The 20,908-nt window shown below is 36.7% G+C and overlaps 2 protein-coding genes across 2 annotated transcripts in view; both read right to left on the reverse strand.

The window, feature by feature from the left end:
* JAKMIP1 (janus kinase and microtubule interacting protein 1) overlaps nucleotides 1–20,908 on the reverse strand; it is a 98,156-nt gene that overhangs the window by 40,423 nt on the left and 36,825 nt on the right. Inside the window, exons 6-11 of the mRNA XM_086464664.1 lie at nucleotides 20,513–20,659; nucleotides 19,745–19,885; nucleotides 16,526–16,585; nucleotides 7,784–7,912; nucleotides 5,572–5,700; nucleotides 1,043–1,126 (exon numbers count right to left, since the gene is read on the reverse strand). Coding sequence (XP_086320790.1) covers nucleotides 1,043–1,126; nucleotides 5,572–5,700; nucleotides 7,784–7,912; nucleotides 16,526–16,585; nucleotides 19,745–19,885; nucleotides 20,513–20,659 — 690 coding nt within the window. The remainder of the gene's footprint in view (nucleotides 1–1,042; nucleotides 1,127–5,571; nucleotides 5,701–7,783; nucleotides 7,913–16,525; nucleotides 16,586–19,744; nucleotides 19,886–20,512; nucleotides 20,660–20,908) is intronic.
* LOC147415685 (uncharacterized) lies at nucleotides 7,918–12,727 on the reverse strand (the record flags this gene model as incomplete). Its single annotated transcript, XM_086464344.1, has 2 exons — nucleotides 12,571–12,727; nucleotides 7,918–7,991 (listed from the first exon to the last, which is right to left on the reverse strand). Coding segments are annotated over exons 1-2 (207 nt in total), but the record flags the coding sequence as incomplete, so codon positions are not given.

Genomic DNA, 20,908 nt, shown 5'->3' on the forward strand with positions numbered 1-20,908 from the left:
TTTAGATTGATAACGTATGCTTTATTTTTAGTAATATTTTATTTACATGGAATTTACTAAGCAGAATGCAGTTTGTGTGGAAGCTAACACAAATAGTTTTTATCCTTGATTTGAATATGGTCCCAAAAACTTTGTATTTATACATAACCTTAAAGAAATTTTTTCTTACAAAGAATAAACCATAAAAGTAATATCATTAAGTTGGTATTATTCATAGGTTGTTTTTATTCAATGCTACAGGATCATTAGTCTTTGAAATGCATATGGATAGCTATATCTTATTACCATGTGCTACCTGCAATCTTAAAATTGTTATTTCAAACACTAAAGTGTAAAATAACATCTCCCCAATTTTCTCAGTGCATTCTAGAAGTTATGCAACTGCACATCTTTTAAATGCACCCTCATAACTCTAATTAGCCTTCCTGAAGATCTTCGATATTATTGAATATGCATCAGGAGCCACTTCTTCAAGTATTTACAAGGTAAACTGAAGCATAAGGCCTAATTTTACTCTGTGTGATGGTATGGGAATTTGAAACCAGTCGGGTCCTCCAAGAATTTAAGCCCAGAAAAGTAACACTGTAAGCGCCTTCCAGTAACCAGACACACCAAGCGGTTCATTTCTCTAGCTGAAGCATGCATGGAAGTGATTTGGTATTTGAATTTTTCTATGCTACACACCAAAAATATTCTCCAGTACAAATACAGAATATTTATTTTATTGGAATTTATAGCAAATATAAACAAAATGGAAAAAAGGACAAAAGCCTTCACCAAATGACAATGGGACCAGAATTTACAAAGCATATACACACGATTATTTCAATATTATGCTTTAGTGTGTTATGTGGTAGAAAATTAATCTTTAACGGCATTTTCTTAGCCTATATAATACTTTCCTTTAAGTAATCTACGGGTGGAGTAGCAGTTAAGCTGCATCAGTCACACTAACACACCAGCAAGCAATGAAGATGGCAAGGGCACCACTGCATGCAAGCGAGAAAATGATGTGGTAGAGGACATTAAGAGAGCCTTTTACCTGTCCCTTCTCGATTAGAGCTTTCTCCAGATCCTCAATTTTTGCCTGACACCTGAGAAGATCAGCTTGCAGTTGTTCCCGAGTCTGGGGAAAAAAAAAAGTATTAAAAAATTTTTGTATATGCTTGCACATCCAGGTGGACACATAGATTTAATTACACACAGAATCAAAGTAAAGATACTTTCTACCCACTTAGTGGGCTGTCCAGTCAGCTTTTAATCTTTTTCATTAAAATAACTGCTTTTGTATTTATGTTACAAAATATTTAAAGCCATCAGTTTATCAGCATTTTTCCTTCCCAGCCTAAAAAGATGTTATCACCACATATGCAGTGGCAATGCTCTTCCCAGAGGAAAGAAAAAAAGGAACTAAAAGAGCTCTAAGAAGCTATTCATAAGCTTTAGTAATTCAAGGCAATTGGGGAAAACAGAGCAAGAGTGAAAGAATTTTAATAAGGACTTAAAAATGCCTATAGGTAAAGAAAATAAATTGACCCAAAATAATTTATTTATCCCATGAACAGCATACACCAGTCAATTTTCCTCATTCTACATGATTATTACACTATTACATTATAGTAGGTATTACCCCTTGAGTCCAGTGATGCCCTAGTAGGGACTGGATCATAGAAGCTACTAAATAAAAAGGATGTAAACCAAAGGATATCTCCAGAGACCTCCAGTCACTGAGGCTCCTTGAGCTACTGCAAGTACTTTTCCCACGTTACTTCAGGTACTCTTTCACCCAAACAGTTCTAAAATTCCCATAGCGATTTCCTTCTGCATCTTTGGGTCCTTGTTATTTACCTTAAGCCTCATCTAAAAGTAATAGGAAATGTTCATCCCACCAGAACATTGGGCCCTACAAAACTAACGATGCAAAAAGCTACCTTCTGACTCTCTCAAAAGATGGATTTGCATGGATGTCACAAAAGGGACCGAAGTACCATCAAAAAGAACAAGCAACATTTCCAAAGCATACTAAAGGGACAGATTGTCAATGCCTGCAAAATAAAATATTTTAAAGCTATTACAAAAACATTCATACCAGGGTCTCCCTTCCCATGAAGGCAAAGGAAATATATAATCGTTTCTCATAACTGTCAAATACATAAGTGCCTCTGAAATCTTACTTTAACAGTAGATGTAATTATGTCCCCCACCCCAATTCTAGCTTGAGAAGTGATCTCCAAAGTCCTTATTGCTTTCCTTGGCTAAGTGCTCTAGTTAAAAAGAGACTGTCAAATGTGATTAGGCTTTTGTAAGATGCTGAGAACTTCAACAAATAAAGCCATAAAGCAATAATTCTACTATTGTAAGAACTGTGTTTCGCAGGAAAAAAAAAAAAAAGAAAAGTTAAGGCTGGTTAAGAGCCACTTCAAAGAAACTTTGAAAAAAAACCCAAATGAAACATATTTTAAAGTAAATCCTGAATCTTCTAAATACTGGCTCTGGGGATAACAGACTAATATTTTTAGCTGTAAATAACTCCAGATAATATCAAGCAGTCTACATTCTTCTGTAACTTTTATCTGAAAAGCTTTGCTTTTCACAAATGTCTGAAACACACAGAAATTCTATTCCCACAAGCATACTGTTTTTATACCTGAGAATATTCAGTAAGTGAATTTTAAAATGCTTGACAGAGAAAATGATGTAGATGAAATAGTGCACATGTACGCCTAACAACCATCAGCAATCTAGCAATATAGAATTTTGTGAAAATTTTATTAATTGTTCTAAGCAGTGGAATCATTAAGCTAGTGATAGCTCATACATTTTGGGATATAATTGAGTTCGTTCCCACCACTAATTTTTAAATCACATTAAAATCTTTGTCTTTCTGCATTATTAGCAACATGTTGCAGTTGCACAATACAATCAAGGCTACATGTAGCAAGGCAGTAATAATTCACAATGTTTAACATGTTTGTCCATTTTTGGAGTCCAGGGTTGGGTGTTTGGCGCCTTTTTTTTTGGGGGGGGGCGGGGTAGGTGATGTAGAACAGGACAGGAATAGATTAGGATTATTTTAATGCTTAAACACTTTTTAGCATCACAATTTCATTGAGGTCGGAAGCGATCACCTGTCCAACTCCTGTGCTCAAAGCACATGGACACCTAGAGCAGGTTGTTCAAGACCTTGTCCAGTGGTGTTCTGAATATCTCCAGGGATGAAGACTCCACAGATTCTCTGGGAAACCTGTTTCAGTGTTTGACTACCCTCAGAGGAAGAAACGAGTTTAAATGGTTTCTTGTATTTGAGTTTGTGCCTGTGGCATCTTGTCCTTTCACTGGGTCTGCTGAGAAGAGTCTGGTTCCATCTTCGTTATTCCCTCCATCAGGTATTTACACAAATTGATGATACCTCTGAGCCTTCTCTTATCCAGGTTGAACGGCCCCAGCTCTCCCAGTCTCTCCTTGTGTATCAGGTTGTCCAAGCCTTTAATCATCTTCATGGCCCTTCTCTGGACTCTGTCCAATATGTCTATGTTTTTCTTGTACTGGGGGAGCCCAGAGATGGACCCAACACACCAGATGTGGCCTCATCAATGCTGAGTAGAGAGGAAAGATCACCTCCATTGGTATGCTGGGGACTTTTTTCCTAATACAGCCCAGGAGGCTGTCGGCCGCCTTTGCTGCAAAGGCACAGTGCTGACTCATGTTCAACGTGGTGTCCACCAGGAACCCCCACGTCCTTTTGTGCAAAACTGCTTGCCAGCAAGACAGCCCCAAGTCTGTACTGGTGTATGAAGTTATTCTTCCCCATATACAGGACTTTTCTTTCCCTTTGTTGAATTTAATGAGATTCCTCTAAAGCATTTCTTCAGGCAGTCAAATGGTCCTTCTGAATGGCAGCACAACCACCTCATGTATCAATCACTCGCTCTTAGTTTCATCTCATCTGCAAACTTGCTGCAGCTGCACTCTGTTTGATCACCCAGGTCATTAAGGAAGAGGTTAAATAGTACTGGACCCAGTATCAACCCCTGCTGTACATCACTGGTGGCATACCTCCAGCTGAACTTCCTGCCACTGATCACCCTTTAAGCTATTTCAGCCAATTTTCAGTCCACATCACTGTCCACTTGTCTAGTCTGTACTTTATCAGTTTGACTATGAGAATCTCATGGAGAGTGTCAAAATAATTACTAAAGTCAAGATATAACAACATCAACTGCTCTCAGCTCATCTGTCAAGCTAGTCATCTCATAATAGAAGGCTCTCAAGCTGGTTATCATGCTGATCACTCCCAGTCACCTTCTTGTCTTTCAGACATTTGAAAACAGTTTCCATGATTCTTTCCTCCATCCCTTTCCTAGAGACTGAGGTGAGAACAACCGGCCTTCAGTTCCCCAGATCCTCCTTCTTGCCTTTCTTGTAGACAAGAATGACATTTGCTTTCTTACAGTCCTCAGGAACCTCCTGCAATTGCCATGACCCTTCAAAGTCAGAGAGTAGCCACACAATATCAGTCAGCTCTCTCAGTAGTCAGTTATCTACAGATTCAAGCTGTACTTGATGCAGAACAAAGAACATGAGGTGAAGATGACGAAGTTTCCTGCCCTATGGCTATTGCTTGACCATTTGGATGTTACATTTGGTCATTGATGACAACAGTCATTCAAGTAGAGGCTGTCTTGTAAATATGCTACATTTCTAGACATGCCCCAATCTGCAGGGAGTTGGTATAAAGTAGAAGAAATTTTGCCTCTAGTTAACTCAGCTGTTTTTTGATGCCATTGTTGTTCAGTGAATGGATCTGGGGACTGAGTCAGAGCTCATCAAATCATTATGAAGTGATTTTTCTCCTCCCCAGTTTGGGAAAAACAGAATGGAAATGTTAGCATGACTTTCGCTGACTTCATCTCTCTAAATGGTTAAACACAGTGGTGAAAGAAGGGTAAATAAAAATTGAATAAATTGAATACATAATCTCTCACACTTCAAATACCTATAGTACAGAGACTGCTGTAAGGGCAAAACCCCATTTACACCATCACAAGAGTACACCATCACACATGCTGACTTCATAGGAACAATAGTTAGCTACGTGCTTCTTAGTGGAAGAATAATTTCAAAATGACATTTAAAACAACTTATGATTTCAGATATTCAACAAAACACTTGAAGAAAAAATTTGCCAGATTTGGGTCAGATTTTTAATATACTCATATGATAAAAGCACCTAAGTACTTATAACAACCTATTCGTCGACTCATTTTAAATCCAGAATGTCACTATTCAAATTGCAGGTTTAATTGGGATATCATTCTCAATAACACTATCTTACTACTGAACTATTTTACATATTATGCATGCAAGAATAAAGTATAATGATATCTTTGTTCTGACTGCACCAGATGAATCTAAATTGTCACCTTACTGATAATATCCTCTGATCCTCAAAAACATTGTGCTTTGGCTTTCATTGACCTGCAAAGATATCTCCTGCTATTCCAAGTTTTTTCAGCCTTTTCAATGACTTCAGAGTTTAAAAAAAAAAAAAAAAATCGATTAAAAAATTACCCTTGCTTCTCTCTCTGCATCCAGGGTTCCACCAACTTGTTCTTGAAGCAATGCATACGCCCTTTGCAAAGCTTGATACTCTCTTGTTAGCTGGCAGAACCTTAGCTCAGCTTCTTCTTTAGGCGTGCTCTTAATGAAGAGGGGAAAAAAAAAGTGGGTTTGTGCATGTAAAGATAAATATGTACGATAATGGTTTGTTTATATAGACAGACTAACAAACATAACAAGCAATACAAATCATATTGAGTCTCAAAGTTTAATAAAGGTTTAAAACAACCAAAACAAGTGGGAATAGAAGGAAGGATGATTTGAGGATGATGCACAAATGCAGAGATCAGTAATTGTTTTGACTGCACAATTTCAGGACAGTATAAATTACTATATAAGGCAGTAATGCATAGAAATAGGAAGAAATTGACTGGGGAAGGATGAGAGGGAACACTTCTATGAACCACTGTCTTCAGCAACTTCACTGCCACAGGGTCTTCAGAATGGTTTTGTTCCATTTGTCACGCAGTCTATCATGCCCTTACTCTTCGCCTATACTATGTCAGGGTAAAACATTTCACCAGCACAAGCACACTAATGCAGAAGTTGTATTTCAAAAGCCATAAGATTTTTTTGTTTGTTTGTTTTGTGGGTTTTTTTGTTGGTTTTGGGTTTTTTACATGAAGTATTGTCCTGGGTTACAGTGTAAAATGTGCCAAAAGGAAAAAAAAAATATTCTATTACCATCTTCAGGAGCTGCTGAGACCAGGTGGGGCGGTGCTCCCTGCCTCCCCCCTCTGGACTATCTCCTGTTACTGGGCACAACAATGCCTTATCGCCTGACCCATCGGTAACTCGCTCCTGGGCTATCTCCTGTTAATGGCCTATCAGGGAACTGCCTCACGACTCCTCATCCCATTGTGAGATGCTCCGCCCGGGGAGGGGGGGGAAGGAGCCAAGCAGTCCATGCCAAATAAAAACGGAGATTTTGAACACCCTAGCCGCCTTTCTTCCACTGGATTCCCAGAGGAGCTTTTCCCCCCACTGGAGTTCCAGAGGACAAGAGCTACCTGCCGACCACTGGACCTTCGGAGGAAGACCAGACTCTTTTACCTGATTGCTGCTTCCACAGAACTACACCCATCACTTCAGGAGGACTGCAGCCAGCATCTTATCGGACTGCTACTGCCACCCTAACAGGGTGTCAGGTTGTATTCCTGACTCTGTCAGTGTAAACCAGTGGGTTGTTTGTTTTTTCCTGCCTTGTGTTACATATATATATATATTAGTAAAGAACTGTTATTCCTATTCCCCATATCTTTGCCTGAAGGCCCGTTAATTTCAAAATTATAATAGTTTGGAGGGAAGGGGGTTGCACTCTCCATTTCAAGGGAGGCTCCTGCCTTCCTCCACAGACACCTGTCTTTTCAAACCAAGACAAGTATTTTTAATGTCTTAATTTTATTTTAATTTTGAGCAGCTGACATCAACACTTTCAAGGTCTTTCCTATAACGCTGAGGGCAAGAAATGTCCTTCCCTTTAATTAATTTTTGCTCCAGGAACTTGAGCTCCAAGGAAAAGAGATTACAACATTATTAGATATTAAACCTAGAAAAACAGGAAGCTTCTTGTGACTGAGAAGTATTACACACAAGTTAGTGAAGAGGAAAGACAGATGAAAAAGAGCATCTAATTCATGCTTTGTCCTCAGCCCTGCAATCTTTTAAAATAGGCCAGCTGCACTGTATATCACAGAGCTGAGACAAAACGTGTCAGTGGGTATTTACTACCTATGATCATTTAAGCCTTAATGAATTGCAAAAGCCTCTCTCAGTATCCTAAGTACCGGAAGAAAATCCTGGTTGTATCAAAACAATCAAATAAATTATAGGGCTAAAAGGCAAACTATTGTCTAGCAGCTACTGACTTTTGGCAAAGCAACGTGCCTATTCATTTTCTTCATTTTCTTTTGACTAACAAGAAAGAGTTTGAGAAAAACTACTTGATTTTACAGCCCAGTATCTGCCAAATCTGTCAGGCAGAATATTATCTTATGAATTCTATTGCAATGACTGTGGATGTGTACTGGACTTGAAACAAACCAAAGCAATTCTCTGCCAAATCTTTCACAGTTCCTGTGGCAGAATACCTGAAAAAAAATGTTTGCATTTATACTCCATGTCAATTTTTATAGAATTTAAGAACAAATGAGCTACTACTTACATCTTCCAAATCTTCTTCTGGTGTTGCTGGTGTCCTGTCTGTTTTATCTGTGTTATATGAAGTTACAGATGACGTTTCTGAATCAACAGATTCTTCATCAAATCCAAAAAATGTCTCCACAACATGCCTCTGAAAAGGTAGTTTTTCTTAGTTACTAGCAAAACAGTTGGAAGACCCAAGTGACCTAGGAAGCAGTAGCCAAGGTCTTCTCTGACCATTTTAGTACTTATGAAGAAAAAAAAAAAAAAAAAGGTTTCATTGTAAACCTTGTTCTCTGATTAAATGAGCTACTTTTTCAACATCACTTGTGTAAGAACCTCCAAGAACTGAACTGCACATAGCACTGGGTAATTGCCAATAGAATAATGCTTTAGCAAAAGTAGAAAAGCTAATTACTAAAATCATACAAATCTTACAAGGTCCACAGCAGAGGAATGCAATATCTATCTACAAGGAAGTAACCCAGTACAATGCAACATAAGATGTGGAACCGAAAGGCCAAAAATATACTGAAGAACAATGTGAACAAATTTTATCATTCATAGTAGTTTTTAAAAAAGAGAAAAAAAAAATTATAATGTCTGTTTTGCAAAATCCTACTTACAAGTATAAATCGCTGCTCTCCCTTTTTTTTTTTTTTAATGCCATCGTTCTCAATTTTTTCAAAAGTTTGCTCCAATATTATGACTAACAAAAAAACCCCTATGTTTAGGGAAAACCAGCATTTCAATGCAGATTCTAAAAATTTTACACAATGAGTAGCCAATGGGAGTGAATAATACAATATTAATTGTGAAAAATGTGGTGGTTTATATAAAACATCACAACTGCAATAACTCTTTCACCATTTTAAGAGCCCCCTTTCCATCAGTTTCCTAACTGCTGCTCAGAAAGCAGCAAATTTCATAGAAAATTCTGCTGTTAAAAAAAAATAATTCTTAAACATTTAACTAGAAAAAGTTTTTCAAGTATTTTCCCTTCTAAAACAAAAATAATAAAAGTTTACTGTTATTAATCAATATAAAGCCTAACTTTTATACTATACAAGTGTTCTAATAATCCAACACGAATTCAGAGAAGCAAAATAAGAAAAGGAAAGGGAAAAAAAAAAAAAAAAAGGGGTGTTGCTGGGAAAATGGTGTCAGTTTATGAAGCATCCTAGACAGGGAGACTAGTGGAGAGAGGTGGCTGTAAGAAGACAAAGAAAAATCTGTTTATCCATCTCTATATTTTTTTGCTACTGTTTGAAGCTGAATCACAGAACTTGATCTCATGGTTTGTGTTTTGTGGTGTTGGTTTTGTTTTGTTTTTTTTAAAAAAAATATAAACCACAGGTTGTATGTGAGAAGATAATAGCCCTGTTCATTAAAAAAGCCTAAAGGATGAAAAAAATTATCACTTGTTATTAACTCAGAACATGAGACATCCTACATCTCAGCAAAGCCAAACTGGCTATGCGAGCAGAACTGTGAGCTATCAATTTTATCGAAGATATTGAAAGGTTTTATTTTATCTATAATACCATATCTCATGATGAATTCCAAATATTTACCTTTCCCTGCAGTCTTCTAGACTTATCTAACTTTATACATTCTTCCAGTATGTCTACAAAGTCCTGTCTTCACTTTCTTACAAAGCCCCATAATGATTAATATATTCTTTTGGCTCAGCACAGCTCCCATCAACAGCCAAAATACTCGTCTTGATTTAAGTGGTATCATATACACCAAGCTCATAGGTGTGACTTGGTGCTTGCATGCATTACACCGTGCACTCCATATACAGTTTGCAGCCCTGGTTACCATGGTTCACCAGGTCACAGTTTCATCACTCAGGCTAAACCACTCATAATTGTTTCACAGTATGGATAATTCCACTCCTACTACTGAAGACAGGTTCAAGGACCTGTTCTGAACCACTTAATTGCTTCACTTAAGATGAGCCCTTCAAATAATAATTTAAAGATTTCATTCAGACTGCATTTTTAAATTAACTGGTTCTACTAAAACCTCCTGAAAGGATGTTATGCACTCATAAAAAACCCCAACCCTAAAAAGCCACATCTTTTCCAAATAGACTGTGCTTATCCATATGCATGCAGATAAATATGATGCAGCACAGAAGGCGACGAGCTTCTGAACAGTCTTTAGAAGCAACCTTCCTTTTGCAAGCTACTAGACCACTATTTAGCGTCTTCACAAGAAAAGAAAAGGGCCACAGTTATAGTACTAAAATCCTGTAAAGACACACTACTCTTCCCTCAGTTGTTTAGGAACCATGTGACCCTTTCACCAGGCAGAGCTACGTCTAAGATGCTTAAGATAAACACTTCCTTGGGATAATTTAATCCTTTTCTCCAGCGTTTACATGCTGCACCAGTTTCTTCACCTTACTGTCCTACTTAACAAAACAAAGGACATGGGGAACAGGTTTAAGCTCTACTCTAGAAATATAAAGACTTATCCAGAAAGTTAATATGGTTTCCTACATTCAAATCACAAATATTTCAGACCCCTCTCTCATAAGTATAAAGGTTTACCACAAAAACTGAGGTGTAATTAGTCCTTGGGAGATGTCCCATCCAGCACTTCTGCCCCACTGAACACAGGTTGCGGCCTACAATCATCTACAGTAACACTCCAAGTATTATATCAGGAGTCGAAAATAGGCTAAAGAAATGGCGCTACCTCCAAGTTGTAAGGAAGACAAATTTACAATTTGGGTTGCCAGGTCAGCTCATCAGCAAGAACTACCTTCCGACTCCAAACCGATGAGCAGATACAGTTTCATAAAAATAGGTACACTATACCGAGGTAAAGGTGATGATGGCAGGTAAACAAAACCCAAGAGACTTTCAGGAAAATTGCATCCCCTTTTTGCAGTGCAGATAGTTTGTACTCAAAGACGCTGAGAGTAAAGCCAAAACAAAGCTGCGTGCAGACTCTTATGCCAATGCTTTTATATCCTGCTCTTCCGTCCGTACCGGCTTATCTGTGGACAGTGCACAGAACATTTAGCCCATGCTTTGGAGGAACCTAGCCAAGGACAAGCAACTCCAAGGACTGCAGAACAGCCGACCCTGCTCATGCCTCCTGTTTCAAGGGTGCTTGGCCTCAAAAATGACAAATGCGCTTGAGCAAAGCTCAACCAAAACCTGAAATAAAGCATAGGCTTGAGGGCTGACAAAGTGAATAACAGTCAAGCCTTGACTTTGAAAAGGCTGGTAGAAGGGACTTCTGAAAGACGGACAGCAAAACTCCAGTGTATTATCATATATATGGCACAGAGAATACAGTACCATGAAGGTCAGCAGCAGCTTAGTCAAAACCGACAACAAGGCTTATCATACCTACAGGGCTTTTTGCCATACCTTAAACTACAGTGGCTTTTGTAGATAACTCAGCTTAAGTATGTATCTTCCTTTAACCCTGCATGCACACACCCATGCACACTGTTTCAAGGAGTGAAAAAACAGAAGTAAAACAACAGAGGGATTGATTTTAAATAAATGCATACAGGTTTGAGAAGATACTTAAAGCAATGCCATTATTTTGACAAAAGACATTGCCTGCATTTAAAGATTTCACTAGTAGCAAAAGTAGGGAAAAATAATTTCCATGTATTAATAAATAAATCACTTGATTATTAGATGTGAGAAAATTAAGCAAGAAAATCAGTATTTCCCATCACAGTAAAAAACCCCAATGCTTCAAGGAGTGTTAAAAGTTAAAAACTGTTAAATGCTATACAAACTGCCTACAATATTTGGAGTTATAAGTGAACCACTTATTTTAGCAACTCCTTCCTCTTTAGAGAAGCTGTACTTTTATCATTTTGTGGAGAAGATACTTCCCATAGAAACAGAGTTAAGGTATTTAACCATTGTACATTAATTGCACATGTATGAATTGCCTCATGACATAACTACAAAAATAGCTGTTTTTTACTGTTGATCATCTAGTATCTGAAGCAACTAGCTACAAGAAGTGATTCACAGCAAAACCAGAACAAATTAAGTGATAAGGGAACAGCTGTAGAGAGAAAAAAAAGAAGAAAAAAAAAAAAAAAAAAAAAAAAAAGAAGACATCTGACTCATGCAAAGTTTGTTGATAAACACTGTAATAAATAATAAGGCACAAATAAATACACCAACTCCCAGGGGGATTCCACATATAGCTCAAAAGCTGAATCACCATGGTTTTTGAAAAGTATATACAAATACAAAAAATACTCACTGGATCTGTTTTCATTTAAGTTTCACTGAGACTTTTTTTAAAATGGGAACATTTTAATAAGCAATTTAAAGGATCTTTTATATTGATATGTACATTTGTTACTTCTAAATCACAAATTCACAACTGAAAAAATAATCATATAAATTGCTGAAAATTTCTGATTTAAATTCTAATTTCCACTGGTGACTGCCATGCATTTAACAGCAAGTATTTTTCATGTGGATTTATATTGATGTTTTCACATAATTTTATAATAAAATTATGAGTTAGGTCTTTATAACTAAAGTATTAATGCTTCTGCTGACGTATGGTGCTCAGTAAACATCAAAGTTTAGAATGTTATAAATCAATAACGACACATGGACCATAATATATGCAAATTTTTCAATATACCCTAATATTTTTAATGCTTTTGATTAGATATACTTACATATAAATAATCTGATTTCTCTGTTGCTAAAGTAGTTTCACTTTACATTTAAATATCTTGTTTTCAAGAAATTAATCTAAAATGATGAAAATGATCCAAGATGAACTTCCTTGTAATGCAACCAAATGAGCTAATCAGTAACTTCTTACCTTCATGCTTATATGTCATTTCTTGGCAGCCAGAAAAATACAGGCACACCAAAGCACAAAGGCAGATAAAAAAAGAAAAATATAAAACAAGAAATATGAACTCCATCACACCAGTGTGCAGGATTTCCACTATCAGAAATACAGCTTATTTATTAAAGCATAAATAAAGAAGCAAATCCATAGAGTCCTGCTGTTTCCAAACAAACTGGGCAATTATGCCTTGTTTTCAAATGCATGACTCCATCAATCATTGAATCACTGTAACTCCATTCTGCATGTAAAAAATAAACAAAACCCCAAAAATATTGTTCCAGAGTCTCTTGATTATTTTACTACCAAAAACTGGAAAAAAAAAAATCAGGAAAAAGCATGCTTTAAACAGCAAAAGACGATTCACCTCTGGTACACCTTTTCCTAACAAATCCAATGATATGTCAATGTGAAAAAAAACCCCAAACCTGACAAATAAATCCCACCTCTATCAGCTTAGGCTGCTTCACTTCAGACAAAACTAAGAGAAAACTATCCTACAGTACCTGACTATACAGACTCACTGTGTTATACTCATGTGAACACCTTGCAAGCACAGAGGTTATAAAGCTTCTCTTCTCCTCGGGGAACCGGAGCCTGTTGCCAGTGCTGTTCTATGGACTCCTACATCCCTTGGTAATTAAGGCAGTGCTCAGTCAAAGCTACAACTAGCAACAGTAACCTAGTGCACCCACAGAGCTCCAGAAATAACACAGACATTTAATTGAAAAAAAAAAAAAAAATTAAATCCTTGGTATTTTCAAAAGCTTCTGAGCTGAACTAATGTTATTTAGACCCAGCTGGGCTATGAACGCTACTGGACTAGCCTGACAGATCATTCACACGAGCTGTCTTAAAGATGGAGAAAGGCATGGCATGGATTCTCTTCCAGCTGACAGGAATCACTGTCAGGAAAGAACTCGCATTAGAAAACAAACACAGACACGGTCCAGCCAGAATATCTCAAAAAATTAAAGAACCTGGAGTGTAAAAGTACCTGTTTAGGAGAAGCTGTAACAGTAGATGAGTTTAAATCTTCACCCTGTGCACCAAGTTCCTGTTTATTAGCACAAAAAAGGAACCTTTCTGTATCTTCTAGTCTGAGCTTATCCAACCACATTCGTGAAACTTAATTCTCGTCACTCATTTCCTTTTTCACTCTGTCAAGGGAAGTGGGACACAGCTGGGAATAGACCCTACTCCAACAGCCAAACTTGAAGATTCAATGTGCTAATGCTAACTTAACATTTAATGAAACTCAGAAAAGCAAAGTCAAGGATTTACATCAGTAAATTCTTCTGAGTGGTTGGTTAGGACAGATACACCCATAATTTTGTCTACTATTATATATAGGTTATCATCTGTATAATACAAAAATCTTGCACAGATCATAGACAGAAATACACTTGCAATGTATAACATACACATATCTATATCTTAGACAGTCCATGGAGAGAAATAGGCATTTTTAGGACAGAACACATATGGTCTGTTTAGATGTCTACTTCCAGAGAACAATCATCACTTAATGTTACCATTCTGTCCAGAGTGAGATGTCTATATCTCACCTCCATTAATGACATGTAAGCGAGCACTGCAAATGTGCAGTTAGATGAATTCTGCTGTTTTCACCTGGATTCCTGAGATATAGGCTGTAAAAACAAAGAGGACGAAGATGGTACGAACAGCTCATCTGGGTAAGCAGCCCATTCTACACAGACAGTTTAAATAAAAAACTGCTGGAAAACTGTGGGAAACAAATTCCTTTGAGGACTTTGATCCTCACAGGACCACACAAGGCACCTGGAAGGAAACCAGCCTGTATGCCAGGATTGCATTTTTAGAAGCTAAGATCAACAGTGTTTAAACTCCGAGGCAACACTGCATATACATGTGAATAGCCTACAGGTTTATATGATGGCAGGTAATAGGACACTACTAAATGTATTTTTTATTATTTCTTTCCTTCCTTAAGGAATCAGCACATTTAGAAACTATATATATGTGGTTATATAATAACTAGTATAGTATACATAGTAGAACTAGTATAATATATATAATCCCATTCACTTCTCTCACACCTTTCTCTCTCTTTTTCACTTGATTTTGTCTTATAGTCCTGCTTTTGCTTTGAGGAGAGAGCATCAAATAAAATTTCAAATGGCCAATTTCATATGGGCACCGAAGTACTAACAGGTAGGGGATGGAATAACTAGTGAGAGTTATGTTTGACACTGACTAATTTGGTTTTTTCTGGTGTATCTATCATGTCATAAGTAACAAGCAAACCCCTACTAACTTTGTTGCTCATGTGCACACAATTCTTGCAATAACTTCTGCACAAGTCCCCCCATTATAGTACTCTTACCACACAAAGAACAGCACTGCCTCAAATTTTTTAATGTTATCATACACATTTTCTCCAACCCTCATGTTGTTCTACCCTTGCTTTGGGCAATAAGGAAAAGAAGAAGAAAATGCCACTAAAGCAGCAGCTTGCTCAAGAGAAAATAGGTAAAAGGAAAGGGTACAGAGTCTAGGTCAGCCGAAATTCTACTAACACAGAACATTTTTAAGACATAAATGAATGATTATGGAAGTTCTCATCCCATAGAAATTAGTATCACTAGTTATCAACTCCTAAAAAACTAAATTAGTTTTGTTTCATTAGGAACTTTATAATTTAGCAAAAGATCTTACACAAGTAATTTAAAATCAGATAAAGGTTATTAATTAGAGGGCACTATAAAAATTACAGTATTAGTTACATATATATATATATTTGCTATATATATATTTACTTCTATGTCCTGTTTTTAAACTTGCTTTCAGCACACAAACTTCCAAATATACCACTACACCAAGGAAGAATGGTTCAGGGTTATTGCAAATATATTTGGCTTCTATCAGACTTCCATTACCTAACAGAAAAATATATGCAAGATTTATTGTTACTTCTCAATTTTTCTTTCTTCATCTGTAAAAGACACATCATTATTAGAAGCATAATTTGAAGAAATTACTGCTGAAAACAGAGAATCCCAAAAGATAAATCTTTCTGAATATACTTATTGCAGAATGCAGAGCAATAAAAAAGCACCACCTGGAGGTCACCAGGAATATACTATGCAGAACACACTGACAACAAGTACCCATTTATGACAGAATGTATCTTAAGCTATCATACAGATGACAATCAGATCTCCACTCTTCACTTCCATTTTTTCCCCTCTTGCCCTGTTCTCCTCCACTCACATGCTCCAGGCTGCTAATGTTCAACTTCCAAAAAACATTATTCAGCAAAATTAATTACTGTAAGCACGTGTTGCAATAAAAAATAAAGGTACACTCTGAAGCAAACCTTCTCTGTTTCTACAATCTAAATTTTTCTCTTGTACTTTGCATTCTAGAGAAAAATAGTTACTACAGAAAAATAGTTAGAATTTTCTTACTACTTATATATCATATACAGAAATATTTCAATAACATCTCTAGCATGACAAAGTTTTCAATTGTGATTAAGCAGTAATTGGGTACGAGTAGTTTAAAGGGTGCATTGTCTTTGAAATGGAGTGAATATTTGTCCTTTGAAATTTTAGTTGTTTCAAGTCATTATATCACTTAGGCCTCAAGACACTTGAATATTTAGGCCGCAATGGCTAAAAGTATAATTATGTTGTTTATCTAAAACAAAACCCAAGACAGAAACACTTGTGTGTAGTACAAAACTTGCAGCTCATGCATTATCATAAGAAAAAGTTAATAAGTGCTCACAAGAGAAAATAGGAGAATTATATGAAATTTTACCATTAATTTAAGTAGAGCTTTAATTTCAGGCAGTATTTGAAACGAGCGCTGTTCACAAAAGATATGCATGGAAAACTGAAGGTTTGCTCACCTTTGGAGGCTTCAGACTTTTCCTCCTCTGTTTTTTAGACCGCAATAACCGTTCCCTTTCCTAGAAGGAAAGAGAACATTGTAGTATGTTTTTTTAAAAAACATATTTCGGTATGTCTGACACAAAGAAATATCATTAAAATTTTCTTAAAGCCTATGGTAAAGCTAACAAAGACAACGTCTTTATCCTTTTGAATAACACCATGTTGATATAACACCACGCTGTACTGCAGCTTTATCCCTTTAGCGAACAATCTCTTCTGTCATATACTTTACACACTTGACAGGAAGTTGGCAAGGAAAGGCTTTGTTAAATACTGGGCACAGATTTATGACAGTTCTTTTGACTCTTTTACCAAGAAGCTCACTACGGAAACAGAATTCACATTCTTACTCCAGTGTTCAACCAGCCTGAAGAAGCATGTTGGTGGCCAAAAATAAGTCCAGCCTTAGTAATTACAAGTCATGACATCAGGCATACTGATGTACAAGCACGCATATGCAGATATAGCTCTACACGTGACATATCCTTGCAGGGCAAAAGTTTCAAATCCAAAGGCACTCTCAGTCTATCAACTTTGTTGGTGTCTTTTTTCTACCACGGCTTTGGAACAAGATCACAGTTAACTATGTCATAACAGGAGGAGTTATAACTAGAAAAACACAGGGTTTATGAACTATTCCAAGAATACTACCTTGAATTCCAAAGGAAAGAGGAGGAAGAGAAGGTAAAAAATGCAAAGCCACAAACAAAACCAACCCCAACAACACAGGAGGCAGGTGATCTGCCTCCTTGCCTTTTTACTGATTCTTTCCTTAGCTCTGCATCTTTGCTTGCAGTACCTCTATTTTTAAATGAATGATAGCAGTTCAAAGTTATTGCTCACTGCATGGTATTATTCTATTCAGAGCTATTTGCTTTACATTCAGTTCAGAAAGTGGACAAATAGGAAGTTCCCAGTAGAAATCATAATAAAATAATTTATCTTTATCAGCACATTGTTCCAGGAACGAATTTTTGGAAAATACAAAATAATTCAGAAAAGCACAACTTATACAGCCCCTTTAATACATGCGGTTTTCAAAAAAGAAAAGTAATGACTGCCAAGGTAGAGTTGTGCAGGTATTTCAAGCTGCAGTATAATATAACATAATACATTAAGCTAAAGCTGAAACCACACAGTTGAATTTTACAGTGTTGGAGAGAAACGCTCTCTCCTTAGGTATGTGGTTAAAGCACAGTCCCTGCTTTAACCTGGGTCTTCTGCATACCGACCAGGTGTCCAAACAGTTGGACTTTCCTCTCACTTCAGTGCAGAATGAACAAACACTTCCAAAATCCCCCACTCCTTCTTGTTTCTTATCTTGTTTGTATGAAGATCACTTAATTTACTGTCTCAACTATACATCAAGCTACCAGAACAATAATAATGCCAGTTAAAAAACACCATTTGCTGAATCACTAGCATCTTTTGTAATCATCCAAGTTTATCTTGACAGCTTTCCTTTTAAGAACCACTGTTGTGGGAGAATTCAAGTTGATATGGCTTCAAACAACACCAAAGATATCCTACAAACAACACTGTTAATCAGTTCAGACAAACCTTTTGCCTAAGACTATTGTTCTTATTTCCATGTATCATATTGGTCTCAGCTGCAGTTAAGCTGATGACTTTTGTATTAATCACGTATGTGACATGTGGGTCATTCTTGATAATCACGATACATTTGTATTCTGTAGAGGCACGGTTTGAGCCAGAAAGGATAGCTAAAAAGCATAACGGAAGTGCAGAATTCCACTGCCTTGTATCAAAGGCAAAGCATTGATTAGTAAGTACTGCCAACCAAAGCAGTATCCTAGTTAACAATTTAACTATTTTCTGCAAGTGAAATAGTATCTGTAAACAGGAAACGAAGCAAAAATGAAACCATATTTTTAAATATTTATTTATTTTACTTCCACACTAAACACAAGTCAATACTGTTTGACCAAAGTCAGGATACAATATATTTCCTCAGATTACTGGCTGAGACAGTAAAAAGAGAGCCCTTTTATACCCACTTTCCACTGAAATACAAGTGAGGTTATAGCTGCCATGTACTGGGAATTTAATATCATGTCATACTCCCTGCCTGTACAGTTGTATCTGGAAGGTAAAGCAGCATTGCTCTGTGAATCAGATCCTACATCATAGTGTCTGAGTAACATCCTACTGCTTGTAATGCTGTGACACTGTAGAATGCACGCAGACATCAATCTTTGGCACTGATTACAGAGAGAAATCCTGGGTCAGAAACTCAGAGGAAGTGCCAATAATAGAGTCAATGTTCCAGACAGTTCAGTAACACATCTTGTTGCTTTATCTTTTTGGATCTTCTATTTTTATTTTTAATGTTGTATCCAACTGTTTAATTTTCTATTTAGACAGAATGATCTTAAATTTGTTTTATCATTTTGTAGCAGTCAGTAGTGCCATTTGAGATGCTTTGAGTCTGCCTGAGTTCCAGATGATAATCCAGAAGGGCAGGGGTGTCTCAGAGATGATGTATCATTTCTGTCAGCACCAGAAGGGTATATCATAAGTTACACTAAATAGCACTAGACACCTCTAACACAACTCCAAAGAGCCCTGATCAAAAAGAGTGCAAACATCTATGAGCATCATCTTAAGTAGTCTTCAGAGTCAGAGGCTAGTAGCTGTGCAACTCTAATCTTAAACTATGCTGCTAACTTTTGGTTAGATGAATGGTGCATATACCTCTCCATTTGTTATAAAGACAGCCAGTGGGGCCAGCTCAGTTAGAGATGCTTAGTTAGATGAAATTAATGCCATCCTGCATGTTCCTTTCTTTTAGGAGGACTTCTAGATCAGGGGCGCGGTTGGGTTGCACCAGGGTCCTCAACACATTTCAGTCATTAAATTTTGGATCGTGTCCTTTCCTCAAGTTCCTCAGTTGTTGAGAGCCAATTTTATAAGCAAGGTGGATGGACTGTTGCACTTCTTTTCACAAGAAGCTCATAATAGGTAAATATTTTATAATACAGAGATTCATACACTTTCCAAAGAAATTCATTCACTACCTGAGAAGTAATCCTTTGATTACCAAAAAACTATTTCTGTGTCACTACTACAACTGGAATTAAAACATTGCTCTCAAATCTTTAGCTTGCCTATAAATGTGTGTGCATGCATGTGTGTATACCAGTCATAAGCATTACCACTGTGAGATCATCAATAACATGCTGTTGTTCTTTGACTTGCAGTCTAAGGAATTCAATTTCTTGTTCCTCTCGTGTGCTGCTGAGATCATTCAAAGATGTGTGCCTCTTCAGCGCTGGTTGTGCGGATAATTTCTCTTTCTACAAAAATTAAAATAAAATTTTAAAAAATAAACAGAACATTTTAAAGTGTCTTGCTCTAAGAGGAGGAAAATGCTTATTTGTGATGTAGTAATCAAGAACTCTTTGGACTCCTCAGTGCATGCTCCACTACAACATAAGGTCTCTTTCAACAAAAATATATTATTACACATTCTATATGCCTTGCCGTTAATATCTCACATAAGATATTTTGAAACAGAATCAAAGAACATAGTGTGGGATAAAATTAGCAGACAAATGAACTCAATGATCTAGCATAGTAGAGCCTTTGGCATACGCACTCAAATTCAGTTCTGACTTCTAATCATAAAAGCAGCATTTATTAAAGCTGATTTTTAGTCATACATTTTTATAGCCTCCAAACACACTTTATCTATCTGTGATCCTTTCTCTTAATTGGTGTGAATTGATACCAGACAAAGCACATGCCACTCTGAATGCAGAATATGAATATTCAGCAGCATTGGCTGAATTTGACAGTTATACCATCCCACTGCTGAGACTCTGAAATGTCTGTGTTAGAGTAAAAGCTTCACAAGCACTTTCACTTCAAAGTAGCTCTGTGCAATGCATTCTTATAACATGACATCAGAGATGATTACTTACCAATTCTACATTTTCCCTTGATAGATTTTTTATTTTCTCTTCCATTCTCTGGATACATTGCAACATATCATCATTTTTTTTGCTCATCCTCTTATTTTTTTCTACCAAAGGCTTCAGCTGACTTTCTGTCTCCCGAGAACGTTTCAGCTGCAAATGGCAAAGGAATAAAGTTAGCTCTGCTTTAGTTCATAGCCTTAGGAAAGAAGAAATAGAGTGGTTTCACTTGCTTTCTTTCTTCATTCAGAAAGTTTAGTTCTTTTGTTAAGTGGCATCTGATATGTACTACTGCTGAACTAAGAACTACAGGGGTTCAAACAAATAAGACATAACGTTTTCGTACAGTCTACAAAAACACGAGATCTGGTTTAGTACATTCAGTTTCAAAAAAAAAAACAA

This window comes from Leptosomus discolor, chromosome 4 (genome assembly GCF_034619465.1).
Source record: "Leptosomus discolor isolate bLepDis1 chromosome 4, bLepDis1.hap2, whole genome shotgun sequence".
NCBI classification, from domain to species: Eukaryota; Metazoa; Chordata; class Aves; order Leptosomiformes; family Leptosomidae; genus Leptosomus; species Leptosomus discolor.